The following is a 19683-nucleotide window of genomic DNA, read 5'->3' on the forward strand; positions in this document are numbered from 1 at the left end:
GATGCAAATACAGCCTGGTCCAGCACTGGCTGTTATGGCAATTTGGAGAATGAATGGAAGGAGATGGAAGATCTCTCTCTCTCTCTCCCTCTCTCTCTCTCTGTCTCACAAATAGATAAAAATAAATCTTAAAAAATAAATAAGCAAAGAAAATATGGTCAATGTCATGTTTGTACTCAAAAACAGCCAGCATTGGCCGGTGCCGCAGCTCACTAGGCTAATCCTCCGCCTTGCGGCGCTGGCACACTGGGTTCTAGTCCCGGTCGGGGCACCGGATTCTGTCCCGGTTGCCCCTCTTCCAGGCCAGCTCTCTGCTGTGGCCAGGGAGTGCAGTGGAGGATGGCCCAAGTCCTTAACCCTGCACCCCATGGGAGACCAGGAGAAGCACCTGGCTCCTGCCATCGGATCAGTGTGGTGCGCCGGCCGCAGCACGCCTACCGCGGCGGCCATTGGAGGGTGAACCAACGGCAAAGGAAGACCTTTCTCTCTGTCTCTCTCACTGTCCACTCTGCCTGTCAAAAAACAAACAAACAAACAAAAAAAACAGCCAGCACCTTGCCAAGGTCACTCATTACTATCATCTATAAGAGTTTCTCCCTCTGTCCCCTCAGCTCTCAGGCCTCAGGCCCTACTACTTTCCTCTTCCCTCTGCACTTGAGCCACTCTGGCCTCTTTGCTGTTCCTTGAAAATGCCTGGCAAGTACTGTTGGAAGACAAATTTAGGCATATTAAAATTTTGTCAGGCTTATTTGAGCATTCAACAGTTTATGAATTGGGCAGCAACAGCTGTGCATGGTTCAGTGTTCCACTGAGGGGATGGAGTCAGGGGGAGGTGTGAGAAATTTTTATAAGGTGTTTACAGAGGAAAAAAAAATAAAATATTTGATTGATTAAGGTGGAAAGTTCCTTGCTAGAGGTTCATGCGCAGTTTCTGATAGGTTAAGCTTAAGTTTCATTGTAGTGTTTGCACTGTGCGGGACTGCAGTTTGCTTGCAAAGGAACCCAAGGCGCTGCAGTCATCTTGGCTTAATGGCTTCCCAATTAACTATCGTAACAATTCAGATTTTACTGTTGTGCCCCCGGGGTCTCAGCATGCCTCTCTCCATCCCCTCCTCTGTTACCCGTGTCACCTTCTCACTGAGACCTTCCTTCAGTGACCTTTTAAAAACAGTACAATCTGCAATAAAAACTCCTCAGATTGGGGGAGAGCAGCAAGATGGTGGAATAGGAAGGGAGCACACTGATAGTCCGGGAAGAGACAGTTTAATAAAAGTGGAGATACTGTAGGTTTAAGGAAGAGTAGGGGAAGAAACAGCAGAGGAAACTCTTCTGGAACTAGTGACTCACAGTGGACCTGCGTGAAGAGAGTGGGAGCCCACGATTCAGGACACCAGTGGCAGAATCAACACACCAGCACTGGAACGCGAGGTGAGCAGAACCTCAATAGCCCAAGACACCGGCAGGAAAGTGGAAAGAGGAGACTAGAGGGAACGAGGCTTGAAACTCCGTGGGGAAAAGTTCACCAGGCTAACTAGAAGAGAGAGAGGAAAAAAAAAAAAAGTGACCGATACGGACACGAGTTTCTCTCTCTCCACTCACCTCTCAAAGGCGAGCAAGACAAAGAGCAGGCACCATTTTGGACATACGTCATAAGCAGGGCGACCTCAGGTCTGCACCAGCCCTGAGCCTAGCAGAAACACCTGACTCTGGGGGGGGGAGGTGAAATAACAGGAGATTAGGATCTGACTTGGCACCCCAGTGGGAGACTACAGGAGAATTGGAGCCCACACTGAGGGCAGCACAGATTCCCTGTGTGGTCCTTGGGAAAGAGCTTCCAATCTCTGGCTCCTGTGGGTATATCATTTGCCTGCTAACTACCTCCAATTCCATTCAGCTGTGTGGAATTACTTCCCTTTTGAATAATAATAATAAAAAAAAGAATGAAAGAAAGAGAGATTTACCACGCCTAACCTGGGAGTGTCACCTTTGGCACACCCTCAACCCTGAGGAACCAAACAGAGCTCTCAGGCCACACCCATCTCAAGCCTCTAAGGCTCCATCAAAAGCAGACAGTCCACTTAACACAGCCATAGTATAACAAGAAAAAAACACCACAGTGAAGAAACCAAATATCTCCAACATGCCAAACAACAAACGCAAAAACCGAGGTAACAAGAACAAGGAAGACACTATGACGCCCCCAAATGAAAAAGACACCCCAATGCAAGATTATGAAGATGAAGAGATAGAAGAAATGCAAGAAGCGGATCTCAAAAAATTGATAAGAACATTAAGAAGTTCTCAAAAAATTCTTGAACTACAGAAATCCTTAATGGACAAGATAGAAAATCTCTCTCGTGAAAATGAGATATTAAGGAGGAATCAAAATGAAATGAAACAACTAGTAGGACAAGAAACTGTGATAGTGACGAGAAATCATAATGAAATGAAGAATTCAATAGATCAAATGGCAAACACATTAGAAAGCCTTAAAAATAGAATGGGTGAAGCAGAAAAGAGAATATCGGACTTAGAAGACAGAGAACAGGAAAGGAAACAGGCAAACCAAAGAAAAGAAGAGGAAATTAGAAATCTAAAAAATATTGTCGGGAATCTACAGGATACTATTAAAAAACCCAACATTCAGGTTCTAGGAGTTCCTGAAGGCATGGAGAGGGAGAAAGGATTAGAAGGCCTTTTTAGTGAGATACTAGCAGAAAATTTCCCAGGTTTGGAGAAGGACAGAGACATCTTAGTACAGGAAGCTTATAGAACCCCTAATAAACATGACCAAAAGAGATCCTCACCACGACATGTTGTAATCAAACTCACCACAGTGAAACATAAAGAAAAGATTCTAAAATGTGCAAGAGAGAAATGTCAGATTACTCTCAGAGGATCTCCAATTAGACTCACAGCAGACTTCTCATCAGAAACCCTACAAGCTAGAAGGAATGGCGAGACATAGCCCAGGTACTAAGAGAGAAAAACTGCCAGCCCAGAATATTCTATCCTGCAAAGCTCTCATTTGTGAATGAAGGTGAAATTAAGAATTTTCATAGCAAACAGAAATTGAAAGAATTTGTTGCCACTCGTCCTGCCCTGCAAAAGATGCTTAAAGATGTGTTACACACAGAAACACAGAAACATGGTCACCAATATGAAAGAAGGTAAAGGAAGGAAACCTCACAGCAAAAGATCACAGGAAGCTCAATTTCTCTTTGACATAGAATTAAACTCTGATGCTCTGTTAAAGCAATGTGTTAAAGTAATCTATTATGTTCTCTTGATGTCTGTTAAATTCTAATTGTTCAAAAACAGCTGAATTTTTATTAAGAGCTATGGGTTATTTAAATACGTGCTTATTTTCAAAGATTTGAATAATCACCTTGTAACAATGATCAAATTTGGTCTATGTTATGTCATGATTTTAAGGAATCTTATTTCAACCAGATATTTTGGATTTTGAGCCTTCTTGGCATTCTTGACAGGCATTCAAAAAATCAAAGTTCCAAACAATCTGGACTCTAAAATTTCCAGTAAATCTTGGACTTTGGTTTTTCCAGTTTGGGCCCAACTGAAAAAATCGAAGGACCTATGTCTCTCATCTTATAGAGACACCAACTAATCAGGCTATTTGGATTATATTAGAAGGACTGTCAAGATGTGACGTGGTACTAAATTTTAATTTTCTATAATGGAAAATGCTATTAATACAAATGTTTGAGAAATAAAAAGTCTAATGATCTTGTGTTACTAGACATGATAGTTATCTTAATGAGAAAGCCCCAGAGGCCTAAAGGGTTAAATACTTGTAAAATCCTACAGGTGCTTTCAAAAATACTGTGAAGTAAGCAATTGCCTCTTGTTGGCTGATGAGTTTATAATTTTAAACATGGCAACTTAAAGTCTTTTGTCATCCACAGTTATATATGATGTGCTGCTCATAAAACTAAAGCGTTGTTGGTTCTGTGTTTAGCTGTCCTCCTATAGGTTCCTATGGACTTTTTCCAGCCACTTCTACTGTATTCAGTACTTTGGGATGGCTCTGTAAACAGATGACACCAATAATGTATTAACAGTACCAACTGAGAGAAAGTATGGTTAACTGAGTTTACTAAAAACAGAAAGCAATTCAAATCAATTGGCAATCTACAAAAAGAGTTAAATATTTTAAAAGCTATTATTAAAATTGCTATATTGGTCTATTATGTTATGTTATACGTGTGTACATATTGTATGTCCACATGGGGAAATTTTATTAAGAGTTTTATTTTAAATGGCTTATAGATAAGATTGTCCATAAATTTAAGCAGCTAAAATTAATCAAAGATACATTTTAATTCATGTGACCTGAATCTCTGCATCATATGTTTTATACTTGTTGGTAGAAAGAAACTAAAAACATTTTATATGGTTGTGCTTAAGTTTACTGGTTAAACAAACTACATCATGTTAGATATTTAAGAGGTGTTTTCAAATACATGATTCTTAAAATTTATAGAAGGCATTGGACCTTCTGGTAAATGTTTTCTTAAGTTGTTATCTAATGGTCTAAATGGTTTGCTAAGTATTCATGTAATATTGCTATTGTCAGCAAGCGATCTAGGACTTGCTCCCTCATTTCTCTATTCTAAGCCCAACTTATTCTTTCATTTCTCTATTCTCTTCAAGCTAGGAAACTAATTCTATTATGAAGGAATCTGTAGGACGCACAATTTAATCTTTAGACCTTATAAAAGAGATGGCTAACATTTTTCTGTAATAGCATAGCCAAAATAATAACTTAAATAATAATCTCATAGCTAGATTCACTTCGCCATCAGCGAAGTATACAGTAAGTAGAAAAAACCTCCCTTTCAGACAAAAGGGAAAGAAAGTTTTTAAGTGAGAATATAATTTTCCTCATGGGCATTGTCTACCTTAGAAAAACTACTACAGAACATGCCTGTGACTATAGACTTGTAGTTCAGGCCACCGAAGATTAGAGATGGGACTTGGGCACTCCCTTGACTTGTATCCTCTGGTCTGCTTTAACAAAAACCAGGAGGAAAAGAAAGCTAGGCATCAGAAGCAATGGGTGGCAGGCCTATTAATAGCTGATCTGTACAGTGATCTGCCCTCAAGGAGACCCAACAGGCCAGTCTACTGCAGTGGCTTTCAATGTGGTAAGCCTGGGCTTCAGCAGAAGTCAGCTTGTGAAGAGCCCTGGCAGCTCTGCCAAGAGTTGGATCACTGGAAATGGACCTGCCCTGGAGTCGAAGGATGCCCAGGTCAGAACCACAGATCTTATTGGCTCTAAGCTGAAAAGCCCTTCACTCAGCCCAACTTCCACAGTGACCACTGCAGCTGAGGGGACAGCCAAGTAGGGTCAGCAACATTGCAGGCAGAACTGTAAATTTCTTGTTAGAGATGCCACCTGCCTTTATCTGGCCAGCTCTCCTCCCAGGCCAGCCAAGTAATGAAAGTCAACAGAGTGCCTTCCCCTAGGAGATTCACACCTCCCTTAGGATGTACCCCATGTGAAGAGATAGATAGGTCTGGGCCTCTTAACTTACAAGGCCTAAAGCCCAATAGATTATTATCAAGCCCCTTCTGTCAGGTTCTATTTGCCTCTCAATCAGAAAACTTAATTGTAGCTTAGACAGCACCTTTTTTAGCTCCTCTAATAATGACTCTGTCCTTTGTTCTAGACCCTGTCTAGCGCACTTGGGCCTCATTCCTTCGTAATCATAACCTCTACTCTACCACCAATGGCTCTACTCCCAACCTGTGTGTACTGATGGTCCTCTTCCCCACTTAATGCTGGTTAATGCCACTCTTAGGATCATTGGTTACGATCCTCACCTTGTCTTTTATGACCTTGTCTAAATATGATCAGAGTCGGCGAACTTGGTAGGCTTCCATAGCCTTGGCAACTCATGACGACAGCCTAGGGTGGTTACTGGCGCCATAAACTAGAGTGTCAATTTGTTGGGTCAACAACAGGAGCCACTGTGCACTTGCTCCTCATGTGGGATCTCTGTCCTTAATGTGCTGTACATTTTGATTTAATGCTATAACTAGTACTCAAACAGTATATTTCACTTTGTGTTTCTATGTGGGTGCAAACTGTTGAAATCTTTACTTAATATATACTAAATTGATCTTCTGTATATAAAGAGAATTGAAAATGAATCTTGATGTGAATGGAAGTGGAGAGGGAGTGGGAGAGGGGAGGGTTGCGGGTTGGAGGGAAGTTATAGGAGGGGGAAGCCATTGTAATCCATAAGCTGTACATTGGAAATTTATATTCATTAAATGAAAGTTTAAAAATAAAAAAAAAAATTAAAAAAATTAAAAAAACAGTACAATCCCTTCCCCTGCCACTCCTGGCTTGTTGTTGTTGTTGTTGTTGTTGTTGTTTTTCCATTCATTTTCTCCATAATAAAGAAGCTACAGGAGAGGAGAATTTTTGGACAGCTTCAGTAACTATTATGTGTCCACCCTGTATATTCATGCCTGGCATAGAGCAGATGCTCAAAAGTGAATTTCTCTGAGTTATAGAAAAAGGTGCCATGATGGCTCCATATAAAAATCATTCTACAGTTCTGTAAGTCCCTAAGAAAGTAAGGGCATCTTGATTTCTTTTCATTTTGTTTGCCTTTAGTCAGGCAGACTATCTGGTTTTCTCTACCTAAAATTTTGAAAATTTATTTGTTTATTTTCATTTATTTATTTAAAAATTTATTTGAAAGGCAGAAGAAGAGAAAAAGAGAGAGAGAGAGAGAAACCTTTCACCCATTGGTTCATTTCCCCAAATGCCTGCAAAAGGCAGGGCTGGGCCAGTCCGAAGCCAGGAGCCAGGAACTCCATCCAGGTCTCCTTCATGGATGTCAGGTACTCGGGTCATCACCTGCTGCCTCCCAGGGTGTGCATTAGCAGGGGGCTGGACATGAAGCAGAGGCAGGACTTGATCCCAGGCACTCCAATACAGGATGCGGGTGCCTGAAGCTGTAGCTTAACCTGCTGCACCACAACACTTGCCCTTATTTGCATAAATTCAATAAGGAAACAACCCAGGTGTCTTATAGAACAGGCAACCAAGACGCCAGAATTCTGGTTTTACTCCATTTCCAAATCTCACAGAAACACTATTTTTCTTTCAAATTGGCCTTGGACCCTTAAAAGTTGAAGAAAATGAGATTTTTCGATAACATTGAAATTTCTCTGAACACTGCACTCCCTGAAAGCAATAATGATGAAGAAATCTTCAGCCTTTCATGTTTCAAAAGAAACAGCAAACCAGCACAAAGGACAACCAGACCTGGAATAGTCCAAGACTTAACCCAGCCTTCCACCTGGTTCCGGAACACACCCTGATGACTCCTTTGCTTCCGACTTCTGTCAAGCCCCAGGCCCCCTTCCTTCCTTCGAGCTGCACTCATTAGTAAGTTTTCTCCCTATTCCAATAGCGTGAAGAAAACACATCCCTCACTGTCCAGTGCGTTTTGTATTCAGTCTGGTGCCGAGTCTTGGATAGGACTGAGCCTCACCATAAGGGTCCTAGTTATTCCACCCAGGAAATGAGGCCTCAGGCCTCTGAGTTGTTCAGTGACAATGGTATTTCTTTTCAACAAAACAGAGAACTGCCGATGTTGAACTTTATCCAAATAAACCCTATATTCTCAGAAAGCAGGGAGGGCTAAGAATCCCCCACCCTTTGGGGCTGTAGGAAGTAGGTGATTCCAAGGACCACCCAGCCCTTGTATGGCCTGAGACGGGACTCACCTCCATCTTCATGGCTCCCATGAGGCACCTGGATGGCCTCCTTGTTTATCTGCATCCATAAAACCCAAGCCGCCTTCCTCCTCTTCCAGACATATCCTCAGAGATTTATGTTCTATTGCAACAACCTGAGTAAAATCATATCCAGATTGACTGGTGTATTTTGTCTTTCACACTTTCCTAAAGAGAGGGCTTGTGTTGGAAGGGTTTATTTATAGCCTCAAAAATAAAATGTGCATTGGAAAATCAGCAGCTGATGATATTGAGTGACGAAAGAATTCCTGACAACAGACAACAAATGACCAAAGGGTCCACTCCCTCAGTGGAAAGCCGGTATGGAGCTCAGCTTCAGAGCTGGGAATAAAGACTGCTTCCCAGGGCTGACAGAAACTGGATTCAAGCACATGGTTGGACAAAAGGAAATTGTTGCAAATAATTTCCCAGGGTACAAAGTATGGCTCTATATAATTTCCCCTGAAATCCGTATCTCTGATGTGCAAGGCATAAAAGTCTCATTCCTTCCTTGTCCAGGAACTCTGGTTCTAAAATGATAGGATGGAGGCAAGAGGCTCCTGGAAGCTAGAGACGATCATACAGCACATATCTACAAGCTCATACCTTTCGAGAGGTGGGGCCGGGAGGTCCACCAGTCCCTCCCCCTCCTCCCACCCAATGTGGGAGAAGACTGGGGATCAACTGCATAAAATCCAAGATTTAGACAAATGGCTTCATGCTTGTTCTGATGCCTTGGTCATCCCTTCACATCAGGATTTACATCCTAGTGAAATCTAACAGAAGCAGCTCCGAACCATTAGATACAGGCCTCCAAATCCCATCCAAAACCCCCAGTTAGGCCTGGATATTGATGCAGTCTTGGGCCCCTTGACAATCTACAGACTGAGCGTTTAGGGGAAGAGTGAGTTGGAGTCACGCGTACCAGGGATCCCCTAAAAATTATATGACAAATGTTGTATGTGTATGCACACACAGGTATTTTTCTACAGAAAGATTCTACCACTTTCTAACATTTTTACAGGGGCCCACTTCCACAGCGGGTTAACAACTACCTATATAGTAGGTTAACTACCTACTATAGATAATCTAGATCTTCAAAGAAATCTTCCCCAGATGGATCCACTCACTCTTGGCCAGGGCACACACCAAGAGCAGCAAGTCCACTGCCAGTCTGTGCTGTGCTTATTTACTGCGTTGGTAGGCATTCAGCCTCCTCCTAGCATCAGTGATGAGCTGATAGGTCATGCAGAAGACCTCGTACTTGCAAAGTCCTCCAAAGGTGATCCACTGAAGCTGACAAATGGGAGGCTATCTGTCACCCAGAGAAAGACTGAGCATTCCTAATGTGAATATTCAAAATTCAAAATGCTTCAAAATCCAAAACTTTTTGAGGCCTGATGTGACACTGGCAGTGGAAAATTCCACACCTGATCTCATGTCTCAGGTTACAATCAAAACATAGGCGGGCTAAAAAATGTTGCATAAAATTATCCTCAGGCTACTGGATTAGGTATATATGAAATATACATGGATTCTGTGTTTAGATGGGGGTTCTCCTTCCCAAGATATTTCATTATAGCCATGCAGAAACTCCAAAATCCAGAAAAAAAACCCCAAATTTCAAACATCTTTGTTTCCAAGAAATTCAGACAAGGGATATTCAACCTGTAGTAACTACTTAATCAAATCCAACCCATCGGATATGTTCCAAAACATTCTTGTTCAGGAGATAATTTGACACCAGAAATAGCACTGCCTAGAGATAAAATATGAAAATGAAATAGAAAAATGAGTGTGACCAAGACTTTGGGGTCTCTTCTGTTTAAGTATCCAAACCTAGATTTCACAGTCTGCTTTGACTTCACAATAGCTATCAGAATTGTGCCAAGTGTTTTGCTTAAGTTTAACAAGGCAAATTGTTTAACTTTTGCATAAGTTTAATAAGGCAAATTGTTAAAACTTTTGCATAAGTTTAACAAAGCAAATTGTTAAAACTTTTGCATAAGTTTAACAGAGCAAAGGCAACTTTAATTGGCTCACTGAACTGTGTCTTTCTGAGACTTTAATTTTCCTATAAGAACAGTAAATGCCAAGAAGATACACACCCCTGTCCTTCTAAGCTGTTTACAATTCTAAGAAGTAAATAGGAGGTTATGAGAAAAACATTCCCTGTCTGCCAGCAATATCTAATTTGAATTTGTGGGAGTCATAGAGGAAGAAGGGGTGGCATAAAGAAGGACCCCAAAACCTGCCCACTACTTGAAACCCTAGGCCCAATCTGGATTCCACTGTGGATGAACAAATGACACTCTTCCCAATGTCACTGTCTTGATGTATGGACTAGGATGTTTGCTACGAGGCTTAGCAACAAGATTCTCTTGGTTTCTAAATTGCTTTGAGACAGCATTTTGGAGGCATATTCATCTTGCAGGCCCATGGCAAGGACTGCCATTTGTCAAACCGGATGGAAAAATGCAGTTAAGAGGAGTTCTGGTATCTGTTTATGTCCCCCAGTGGGATCAACACACTAACTTGGGCAGAATTTACAAAAGCTCAGTTTCAGTGCCACCTTCTCTGTGACCGACTTAATTGCTCCCGCTTGTCCTGGCCAAATAGCGTCATAGCTGCTGCTGCGATGGCTCTCTCCCCAGCAGGCTGAGATCTTGCCGGGCAGGAACTATGTCTTATTTATCTTTGGCTCATGTAACTTGCACTGCGTTTTGTAATCAGTGAGAATTTGTGCCATGACTAGGGATTCATTTAATGATGGCCAAGTGTTAGATCAGAATCCCACCCCAATTCCGAATATGCCCTGGAGTGTGCTACCAATTCATATGTCCCTATCTGCAGGATCTACACTTCCTGTTCCCATGTCATAGGTAGACCCGAGCAGAAGAGGGTCCTACCCTCCACTTCTCAGAGTCCTGGGAGGGTGAAGGGAAAAACCCCCAATAGCAAGAAAATTCAGCTCAATAATTTAGTGAGGCATCTTCTGTGCCAGGCAGAGGGAAACTCTTACTGGATATGGCTCTTACATGGGAGGACATTGGCACAGAAGGACTGAGCTGTCCAAGCCAAGGAGCCTTATTATTAGTGCCCAGAGCTCCTGAGTCCCATGTAGCAGGGCAGAATCCGTCATTTCTCCTTGTGTGCCCATGGACCCAGGACTCAGCTGTGGGCTGTACTGCACAGACTATGATTGGAGCTCCATGCCTGCCTCACGGGTCAGGCAGGACGTTCTTCAAGACAGGCATGGTGTATTTGTTGATCTTTTCACCTGTTGTCTTAGCACAGTGATCGTTTATAGCAGCCTCTCAACAAGTGTTCCTTGAATAAGTGAATGGGGAGAGACCCAGCCCCAATCTACCACTCCTGAGAAATGCCCCAGAGGAAAGGGTGATGTCAAGACAGCGCCTGCCCCACGCCTCAGCGTACGGGTGTGTCTGTGTGTTTGCCCCATCAGCAACATTCACAGTGTGCCACTGAAGCCTGGGGGGATGGACACCTAACACCAGAGCTCCTAGATTTTGCTAGGGCAAAGGTGGTTTTTTAAGAAGTATTTAAACTCGGGGGTCAGCGCTGTGGTGTAGCAGGTAAAGCAGCTGCTTGTGGCACCAGCATCCTATATGGGTGCTGGTTCAAGTCTTGAATGTTCTACTTTGGATCCAGCTCCCTGCTAATGTGTCTGGGAAAGCAGCAGCAGATGGTCCAAGTGCTTGGACCATTGTACCCATGAAGGCGATCAAGAAGCTCCTGGCTCCTGGCTCCGGACCAGCCCAGCCCTGGCTGTTGCAGCCATTTGGGGAATGAATCAGTGGATGGAAGATTTCTGTCTCTCCCTCTGTCTCTGTAACTCTTTCAAATAGTCTTTTTTTTTTTTTTTTAAAAGAAGTATAAAACTCACAACTGTTGTTCTCATCATGACTAAGGTAAAAGGAAAAAGGAAAGAAATAAAAGGAAAAAGAAAAAGTATTCAAAGTCAAAGCTGTCCTTAGGAATACGTATAACTTTAAACTTGGGACTATGATGTGAATATGGTTTTTTTCCCCTGAAACTTATATTGAGATGTGACAGGTGTTGCAGTAGTCTTGGGAGGTAGGGCCTTTAGGAGATGATTAGGTCATTTAAAAATAGAGAATATTTATTTGCAAGGGAGAGAGAGAGAGAGAGGGATGATTGAAATCTCAGCCACTGCTGTTCTCCCCAAATGCACGCAACAGCTGGGGCTGGGCCAGGCAGAAACCAGGAGTTCTGAACTACTCAGTCAGGGTCTCCCATGTGGGAGGCAGGGGCCCAAGTACTTGGGCCATCACTGCTGCCTACCGGGGTGTGCATCAGCAGAAAGCTGGAGTCAGGAGTGCAGCTGGGACTTGAATCCAGGCCTCTGACATGAGGTGCTGGTGTCCCCACTAGGCCAAATGCACACCCCTAATCAGGTCTTAAAAGGTTGATTGGAGACCAGTGTTGTGGCACTTTTTTTTTTTTTTTTTGACAGGTAGAATTATAGACAGTGAGAGAGAGAAAGAGAGACAGAAAGGTCTTCCTTCTGGTGCAGAGGCCCCAAGCACTAGGGCCATCCTCCACTGCCCTCCCGGGCTACAGCAGAGAGCTGGACTGGAAGAGGAGCAACCAGGACTAGAACCCAGCGCCCATATGGGATGCTGGTGCCGCAGGCGGAGGATTAACCAAGTGAGCATAGCACTGGCCCCAGCACATTTGTTAAACTACTTCTTAACAACACCAGCGTCCCATGTCGGAGTAATCGTACAGGTTCTGGCTTCTGTGCTTCCAATCCAGCCCTCCGCTCCTGCAGCTGGGAGGAGAGTGGGTGCTGCACCACCTATTTGGGAGACCATGATGGGGTTCCTGGCTCCTGGCTTTGGCCTGACCTGGAACTGCTGTTACTGCCATTTGGGAGGTAAAGCAGCAAATGGAAGACCTCTCTCTATCTCTCTCTGCCTTTCAAGTAAATAAATAAATCTTTAAAAATAACACTTGAAGCTCCCTTCAAGCTAAGGAACTCCCTGTGCGTGCATGTGTGCATGGAGGATTAATATTATTCTCAAAGGAGCGTGTTGATTCTCGCAAGAGGGGTTGTTATTAAGCTACCCCAGCCCCCCTGCCTCTGTCATCTGCAGGTGCCTGCTTGCCTGTCCGCTTTTGCACTCACGTTATCATGCTGTACAAGGCCCTGGTGAAATACAGCCACCCTGTCTCAGACTTCCAGCCTCCACAACTGAATGGAGAGTGAAATACACCTCTGCTTTATCCATTAGCTAGTCTTGGGTATTCTGTTGTAGCAACACACAATGGATGGAGACAGCCAGCAATTCTGATTCTAGGAGTTTATTCTAAGAATCACTGTGGCTCTCTTGCGCCGTATCGGTCAGACATAAATACCTGTGAGGGTTGAGTTGGGTGAAGGCCGTGCATGCTGTCCTGGGGGCGTGGCAGCATGCTAGCAAGCCGATTTTTGTTTTTAATCCCAATTTAAAAACACTAGTTACAGTAGGTTGCAAAAGGTGGACCCGCATGGCTGCCTTCTCTCCATGCCTGTCGGTAGAGCCCTTCCATACTGCCTCTGAGCTGGTGTGGGACTAGCTTTGCTAAGTAGGGTGCTCGCAAAAGGGAGGCAAGCAGAGGCTTGGACAGGGCCCACTGGGGCTTGCCTTCTTGCTGCCTGTGGGACTCCTCTGGCACCACCACCAGGTGCAGAAGGCTGGGCAGGCCTGGTGGGTAAGGGCACGTGACTTCAGCACTTCTGTAGCCCTAGGCAACTGCCTGCCACTCCCCAGGCACCAAGCAGGCCATCCCAGATCAGCTCAGCCAGCCTCAGCCACCCTCAGCCAGCCCACCAGCTGACCACAGATGCACAAGCAAGTCCTGCAGAGGTCAGCTGAGTTGGCCCAGTCCAGAGGAGCTCAGTTGACTCACAGGATTGGGGGCTAACTTTGAAACCAGTACGTTTGTTATTTTCAACCAATTCATGTTGGGGTGGCCTTGCTGTGTAATAAAACTTAATTGATAACAAATTAAAATATGTTTAGAGCTAAATGAAACAAGGTCCGATATCCTGTAACTTCTGATGAATGTCAAGATGTGACAGGAACGCCTTCCCTTGCACTGTTATTTATAACAGTGAAAAGGAAAAACAACCTAAGGATCCATCTAATAGGGAAGCAGCAGCCCACTGGCAGCAAGGAGAGGAAGGCAGCCGCTAAAAAGGAAGGTGCAGAATTGCAGCAACACAGGACGACTTCAGAGGTGAAATTCTGCCCACAGAACACATCCTCTTGCAGAAATGTCACACTGAGCTGACGGGATCCGCACAGGGCACTGCAGAGGACATTTTGCTGTAAGAAAGAGATAAAAAGCTCAGAATAAAGCCCAGGAAGTGCTCAGTTCTGCTTTTTGAGGATGTGAATACACAGTGGGGACAGTAAACAGCTCTTCAAATAGCGACAGGGTTCTCAGGGAGGAACAAGCAAAGGGCGGGATGGTGGCGAATGTTTTGGTATCCACAGACACTGTTATCCTTAGTAGCTACAGGGTCTTTGAAGCCCTTCAAACATTCTGCCCAAAATTATAGGACTCAAAACTGTACTCCGACTACAAAGGATGCTGGCAATCACTGGTATAGAAAAATCTTCAGTGACGCCAGAAAGACAGTTATATGTTAAATAAAAGAGGCCGATTGTAAAACAACACATACCATAAAGTCCCGTTCTTGCTATAAAAAGAGAATGCAGGTAAAGGAAACTAACTGGAGGACAGAGACCCAAAACAGAGATGGAATTGTGGTTCTCTTTGGAAGACGGCACTAGGAGTCATTCTGGTCCTCATTATTATTATTTCTTCAAACTACCACTATAAACCTGTCCTTCATTTGTGTACAGAAAATTTAATAAAAGTTATAGCTTTAAAGATATTAAGGGGCGCACGCATGTGCAAGCACACACACACATTCAAACCCACAACCAAGCAAGATTATCTTTTTGTCAGTACCTGCAAATGCCCTGCCATTTCACTGCACTCATGTAGGATTTTCTTGGGGGTAGGAAGTCTCTAGAACTATTGAATCTTCTCCCACTCAAAAATACATGGAATCCTTGGGTACCTACCCTTCCTGATCTCTCTGTAGTTGGGCAGATACCACAATGCACCACTCTTCACAACCAAATATAAGAACGAGGCAGTGGGGCTAGCATTCTGGTGCAGCGGGTTAAGCCACTGCTTCTGATGCCAGCATCCCATATTGAAGTGACCCAGCTCCCCGCTAATGCACCTGAGAAGGCAGTGGAAGATGGCCCGAGTGCTTGATGCCCTGATACCCATTTGGGAAGACCACGATGGAGTTCCTGTCTCCTGGCTTTGGCCTGGTTGTTGTGGTCATTTGGGCAGTAAATCAGCAGAGGGAAGCGCTCTGTCTCTCTCTCTGTCTCTGTCTCTCTCTGTAAATATGTGTGTGTGTGTGTCCTTCCTTCTCTCTGCTCTGCCTTTGAAATAAATCTTTTAAAACTCCCAAACAAGGCAATGATCTGGCTGCTCTATTCTTCCACTCAACTGCAAGAATATGAGCAGGTCCTGGAGGTACGGCTGCCACAGGGTGGTAGAGACACCGGCTCATAGGGGCGACAGGTCAGAGCTTCAGTGGCCCTCCTCCACCCTGTCTAGCCCATCATGGCCTGTTCATCACTAACCGTCCCTCACTCTTGACAGAGCACAGAAGCCACTTTGCGAGGAACAGATTCCCTACAAGTGGCAGGAAGATGACACCACCGATCAGCAGATCCACTCCTAAAATGCCATCTAGTCAGACACAGGCCCAGCTATACTTCCTCATGTATAAATGTGATGCTGCCAAAGCAACTCCCTATTAGGAAATAACAAATAAGTCACAGAAGAATAGCCTAACACTGGGTGCAGTGATGGGGCCAAAGGCATAAGCATTTTACACAACAGTAATGAATGACTGGGTTACAAAACGAGAACATTAGAACAGGGTTGGCAGACAATGCTTTTGAAATGAGTTCACTGAATAAATGACTCATGGACTGACCTATCTTTTCTAGCAAAGGGAATGTGGCTATCAGACGACTCAAAGGATATATCAACACACCAATGTCATCTTTTTGAGCACCCACTTCATGTTCAACGTGCTGTGCTAGATACATACTAGATACTTAAGAGTGGAAAAGAGTAAAATGTATGAAGGCAGGGGGCTGGGGGGGCACTGTGGCGTAGCAGGTAAAGCCACCAGCCTGTGATGCCAGCATCCCTTATGGGAGGCAGTTCAAGACCTGACTGCTCCACTTCTGATCCAGCTCCCTGCTAATGCACCCAGGAAAGCAGCAGAAGATGGCCCGAGTGCATAGGCCTCTACACCCATGTTGGCAGATCTGGAAGAAGCTCCTGGCTCCTGGGTTTGGCCTGGCCCAGCACCTGCTGTTGGGGCCATTTGGGAAGTGAACCAGCAGATGGAAGATCTCTCTCTTTCTTTGTCTCTTCCTCTCTCTGTATAACTCTTTCAAATAAATAAATAAATAAATCTTAAAAATAAAAACCCAAGTTACATTAGAATTAAGTAGTAGATTCCCCAATCACTAAGAAGGATGGAGCAAGGATTGGGAGTGTTTGCTTGCCTCTCTCTTGATTAGACCTTTTGTAGCATCAACAAAATCACACATTTTGAAGTTCAACAAGCAATGTGCCAATAACAGTTCCTCCCACAGTGCCATTCTTCACTTTGTGAACTATACATTCAGCCACAGCAGCTAGCTAACAGCTACCATTTCCAGAGGGCTGACACAGAGCCAACCCTGGATACACTCTTGGGAGGCATTATTGCTTGAATCATCACAGAGATCTTGGAGATGGGCATGAGGAACCAAAACGCTTGAGTTCAAGAGATCACTGACATAAAGGGGTCTTCTTGAGTGGTTACAGAGGCCAGCCAGAAAAAAAAGTTGCTGCAAGGCTAGAGAGCGATTGGAAAAGTGCCCTCTATACCCAGAGCTAAGAATCATCTTATCAGCAAAATTTGTTCACATTGAACCTGCACCGGCAACAGATAAGAAGGGCGAGTTGATGCAGAGTGGGAGAGAGCTTCGGGACAAAAGGGCAGTCCATAGGGGAAGTCCTTGCTGCTTCTGGATTCGCTGCAGTTAACAGTCTGCAAAACTCACGCATGAACTGGGTGAGGTGGCCCTGGAGGTTGGCCATGATGGGAATTGGGTCAAAGTTTCAACATACAATTCAGAAGTCTGGAACAGTCTTATTGGCTTTGCCTGCAGCTGTTAACTGATTAACTTTCCTATCTCTTCCCCTCTCCATCTCTCAGGACCTTGTAATTATAATTAAGACATCTCAGGATTTTTCTTTTATCAGGTACAATCATTTCCTCATTCTGCCACTGAGACAACGGAGTCTTAGTGAGGGGAAGAAAGGCTGCCAGGAACGCAGCTCGAAGCTCGTACGTGGGGAGCAGGACTGCGGCTTCTTAGATTAGCACGCAGGAGAGAGCAGGAGAAGCTGCCGAACAGCTGGAAAGGACAGGCGTCCCAGTTCATTCAGCCAGGCCAATCTCTTAATCTCTCTGCTAACCATGCTTGCTCACCTACCTCGCAGGATTGTTTGAGCCACCCAAACGAGATCACTTATACAAAAAGCCCTGAAAATGGTAAAGTAGGTTATAAACACGGCACACTATTAATAAAAGGACAGATGAAATCATACCACCCAGGAGCACAACTCTTCAATCACTGTGGCTTCAACAGAAAGGCCACGCCTTCTTTTGTCCCCCAAACTAAATGCTTTAAATAAACAGCAAAGAGTTTTCTTATGCAATCTTTAAAGGCTGCTGGGCTCAGGGATGCATGCTGGTACTTGAACTGGTCTTTCCAGGGAGCTTCAGTGTCTTAGATTGAACACAGACATCCTGCCTGAGCTGTTTATTTTGTCTGAGGAAAGTAACCATTTTGCTACAATTATCAATTCGGTTCCAAAGAGGTGACTACCGTGATTTTATAACCTTGTTCTATGCAATACGAAAGAGAGTGACACCACCACCACGATAGCTTCCCAGGAAAGAGGCACATCATATACAGTAATACACTTTTTATTAGCATCATCATTATGAATAGCAAAGTCCACAGTTGAGCTTCAAGGTAACATAAAAGTGAATGTTTAATGTATAAGAAACCTGCGTGTAATGTGATAACACGGTATTTTTTTAATTTGCCAGTCTATTAAAAGACAACCACACAATTAAAAACTGCACAATTACAACAATGCAACCTTCAAGCCATTACAAACAATGGACTGTTGCGCCAATGTGATGGATGGATTCACTAATCTGGCCTTCCAAGAAATGTCAAGAGGAAACTCTGTCTTTTCCTTCCATCTAAGGATCATTAAAAAGGAAAAACTAAAAAACCACCTGCTCTGAGCGTCAGGATTTGGCACATGTGACCTGGGGACCCACTCCCCAGTGGGTAGCATCATTCCAACATGTGCTGCAGCAGCGAGGGGTCCACCTCCACGGCCCGGAGGCCCTCGTGCAAGCTCCGGAAGGTCGCCTGCTTCCCGTAGCGCTGCCGCCATCGCACGAAGGCCTCCACCACCTGCGACTGCACGTTGTGGGGGTGGTTGGCCTTGCAGCGGTAGACGTCGGTCTGGGACAGTCCCAGTGACAGCACCACGGGCTCCCACTCGGGGCCCAGCCTCTGGGCCAGCTGGTTAATCTGCCGGTCTGAGGGGGAGCTGTTGAGGACGTGTGCAGGGATCCCAGTCAGCCCATCACCTGAGGAGGAAAAAGACGCCAAGGTGAAACACACGGGGAAACACACCCGAGTGGGCTGGGAACGGGGCACACTCCCTCCTGGCAGGGCCCAGCTCATTCTGGCCTTCGCAGGGGCTGCCGTTCACAACACCACGTTTCAGGGCTTAAGAAATGCCAGGAAGTACCTATGAAAGTATTTATAACAGGAAATTTGAAAACAAAAAGACAAACATAAATTCCACCAGAGAAACACAATGATATAAGTTAGTCTTCTTTATTTTATATATATATATATGAATACATTTAGGATGACCTGTATAAACTGCCTTGTAAGAGGCCTTTTTAAATGTCTATCTTTTTCATCAGAGACTGAGCAAAGATTTCTTGGAGGACACAAGAAATGGCTGCCTGAGCCCACTCCCTCGGCCACCGACCTGGCCTCCAAGGCTGTGGCTGTCCCTGCAAAGGCTTGTGCTGCAGGGCAACATCTAAACCCCACAGCTGCTCCCTCCCGATGTGCTTTAGCTTGAAACACTACCAAGAAAAGGCGCCTTTGCTAACCAAAGCAGGAGCCCAAGGCCTGCTGAGAGAGAATAAGCTGGAGCGACCCTGAGGGAGTGGGAGGAGAGGCGAATAGGGCTCCGTATTCACAGCAGGTGCTACAAGAGTAGTCACCCTGGCTGATCCCTGAAGAGAGAGGGAAAGCATGTGCTACTGAAGGGCCGTGTAAGAACCTGACCTTGCACTTCCCAAACCAGATTCTGGTCTGCCAAGCAGTGTGACATGAGTGAACAGGATAAACGTGCCCAGCGTAACCCATGAGCATCGCCACTGGTTAGTAGAAAGGGGTCTTAAACTAGTGAGTTTTGATAAAGGCCTGTTTGAGGAAGGAGGCCAAAGCCAAGCCATGAATATGAGGAGGTAGAACTGGGGGAAGGGTGATGGGGAGGTGTGTCCCATGCAGACAGACCTGCAGGTGCAAGGCCCTGGAAGTTAGAGAACACTGCACACTTGGGGAGGTGAAAGCATCACACAGCAGCCAAGTGCAGAGACAGAAGGCAACCCCAAACATCCAAAACGAGGGTGTTGGTGATTGGGTAGGTTCAGATATTTGAATGACA

At 44.7% G+C, this 19683-nt stretch overlaps 1 protein-coding gene across 1 annotated transcript in view; it reads right to left on the reverse strand.

The window, feature by feature from the left end:
- Positions 1–17891: 17891 nt before the first annotated feature.
- CRADD (CASP2 and RIPK1 domain containing adaptor with death domain) overlaps positions 17892–19683 on the reverse strand; it is a 212254-nt gene continuing 210462 nt past the window's right edge. The window contains exon 3 of the mRNA XM_062203122.1: positions 17892–18583. Within this exon, the coding sequence (XP_062059106.1) occupies positions 18282–18583 (302 nt within the window). The 3' untranslated portion in view covers positions 17892–18281. The remainder of the gene's footprint in view (positions 18584–19683) is intronic.

The sequence above is a fragment of the Lepus europaeus genome, chromosome 10 (genome assembly GCF_033115175.1).
Source record: "Lepus europaeus isolate LE1 chromosome 10, mLepTim1.pri, whole genome shotgun sequence".
In the NCBI taxonomy this organism is placed as follows: Eukaryota; Metazoa; Chordata; class Mammalia; order Lagomorpha; family Leporidae; genus Lepus; species Lepus europaeus.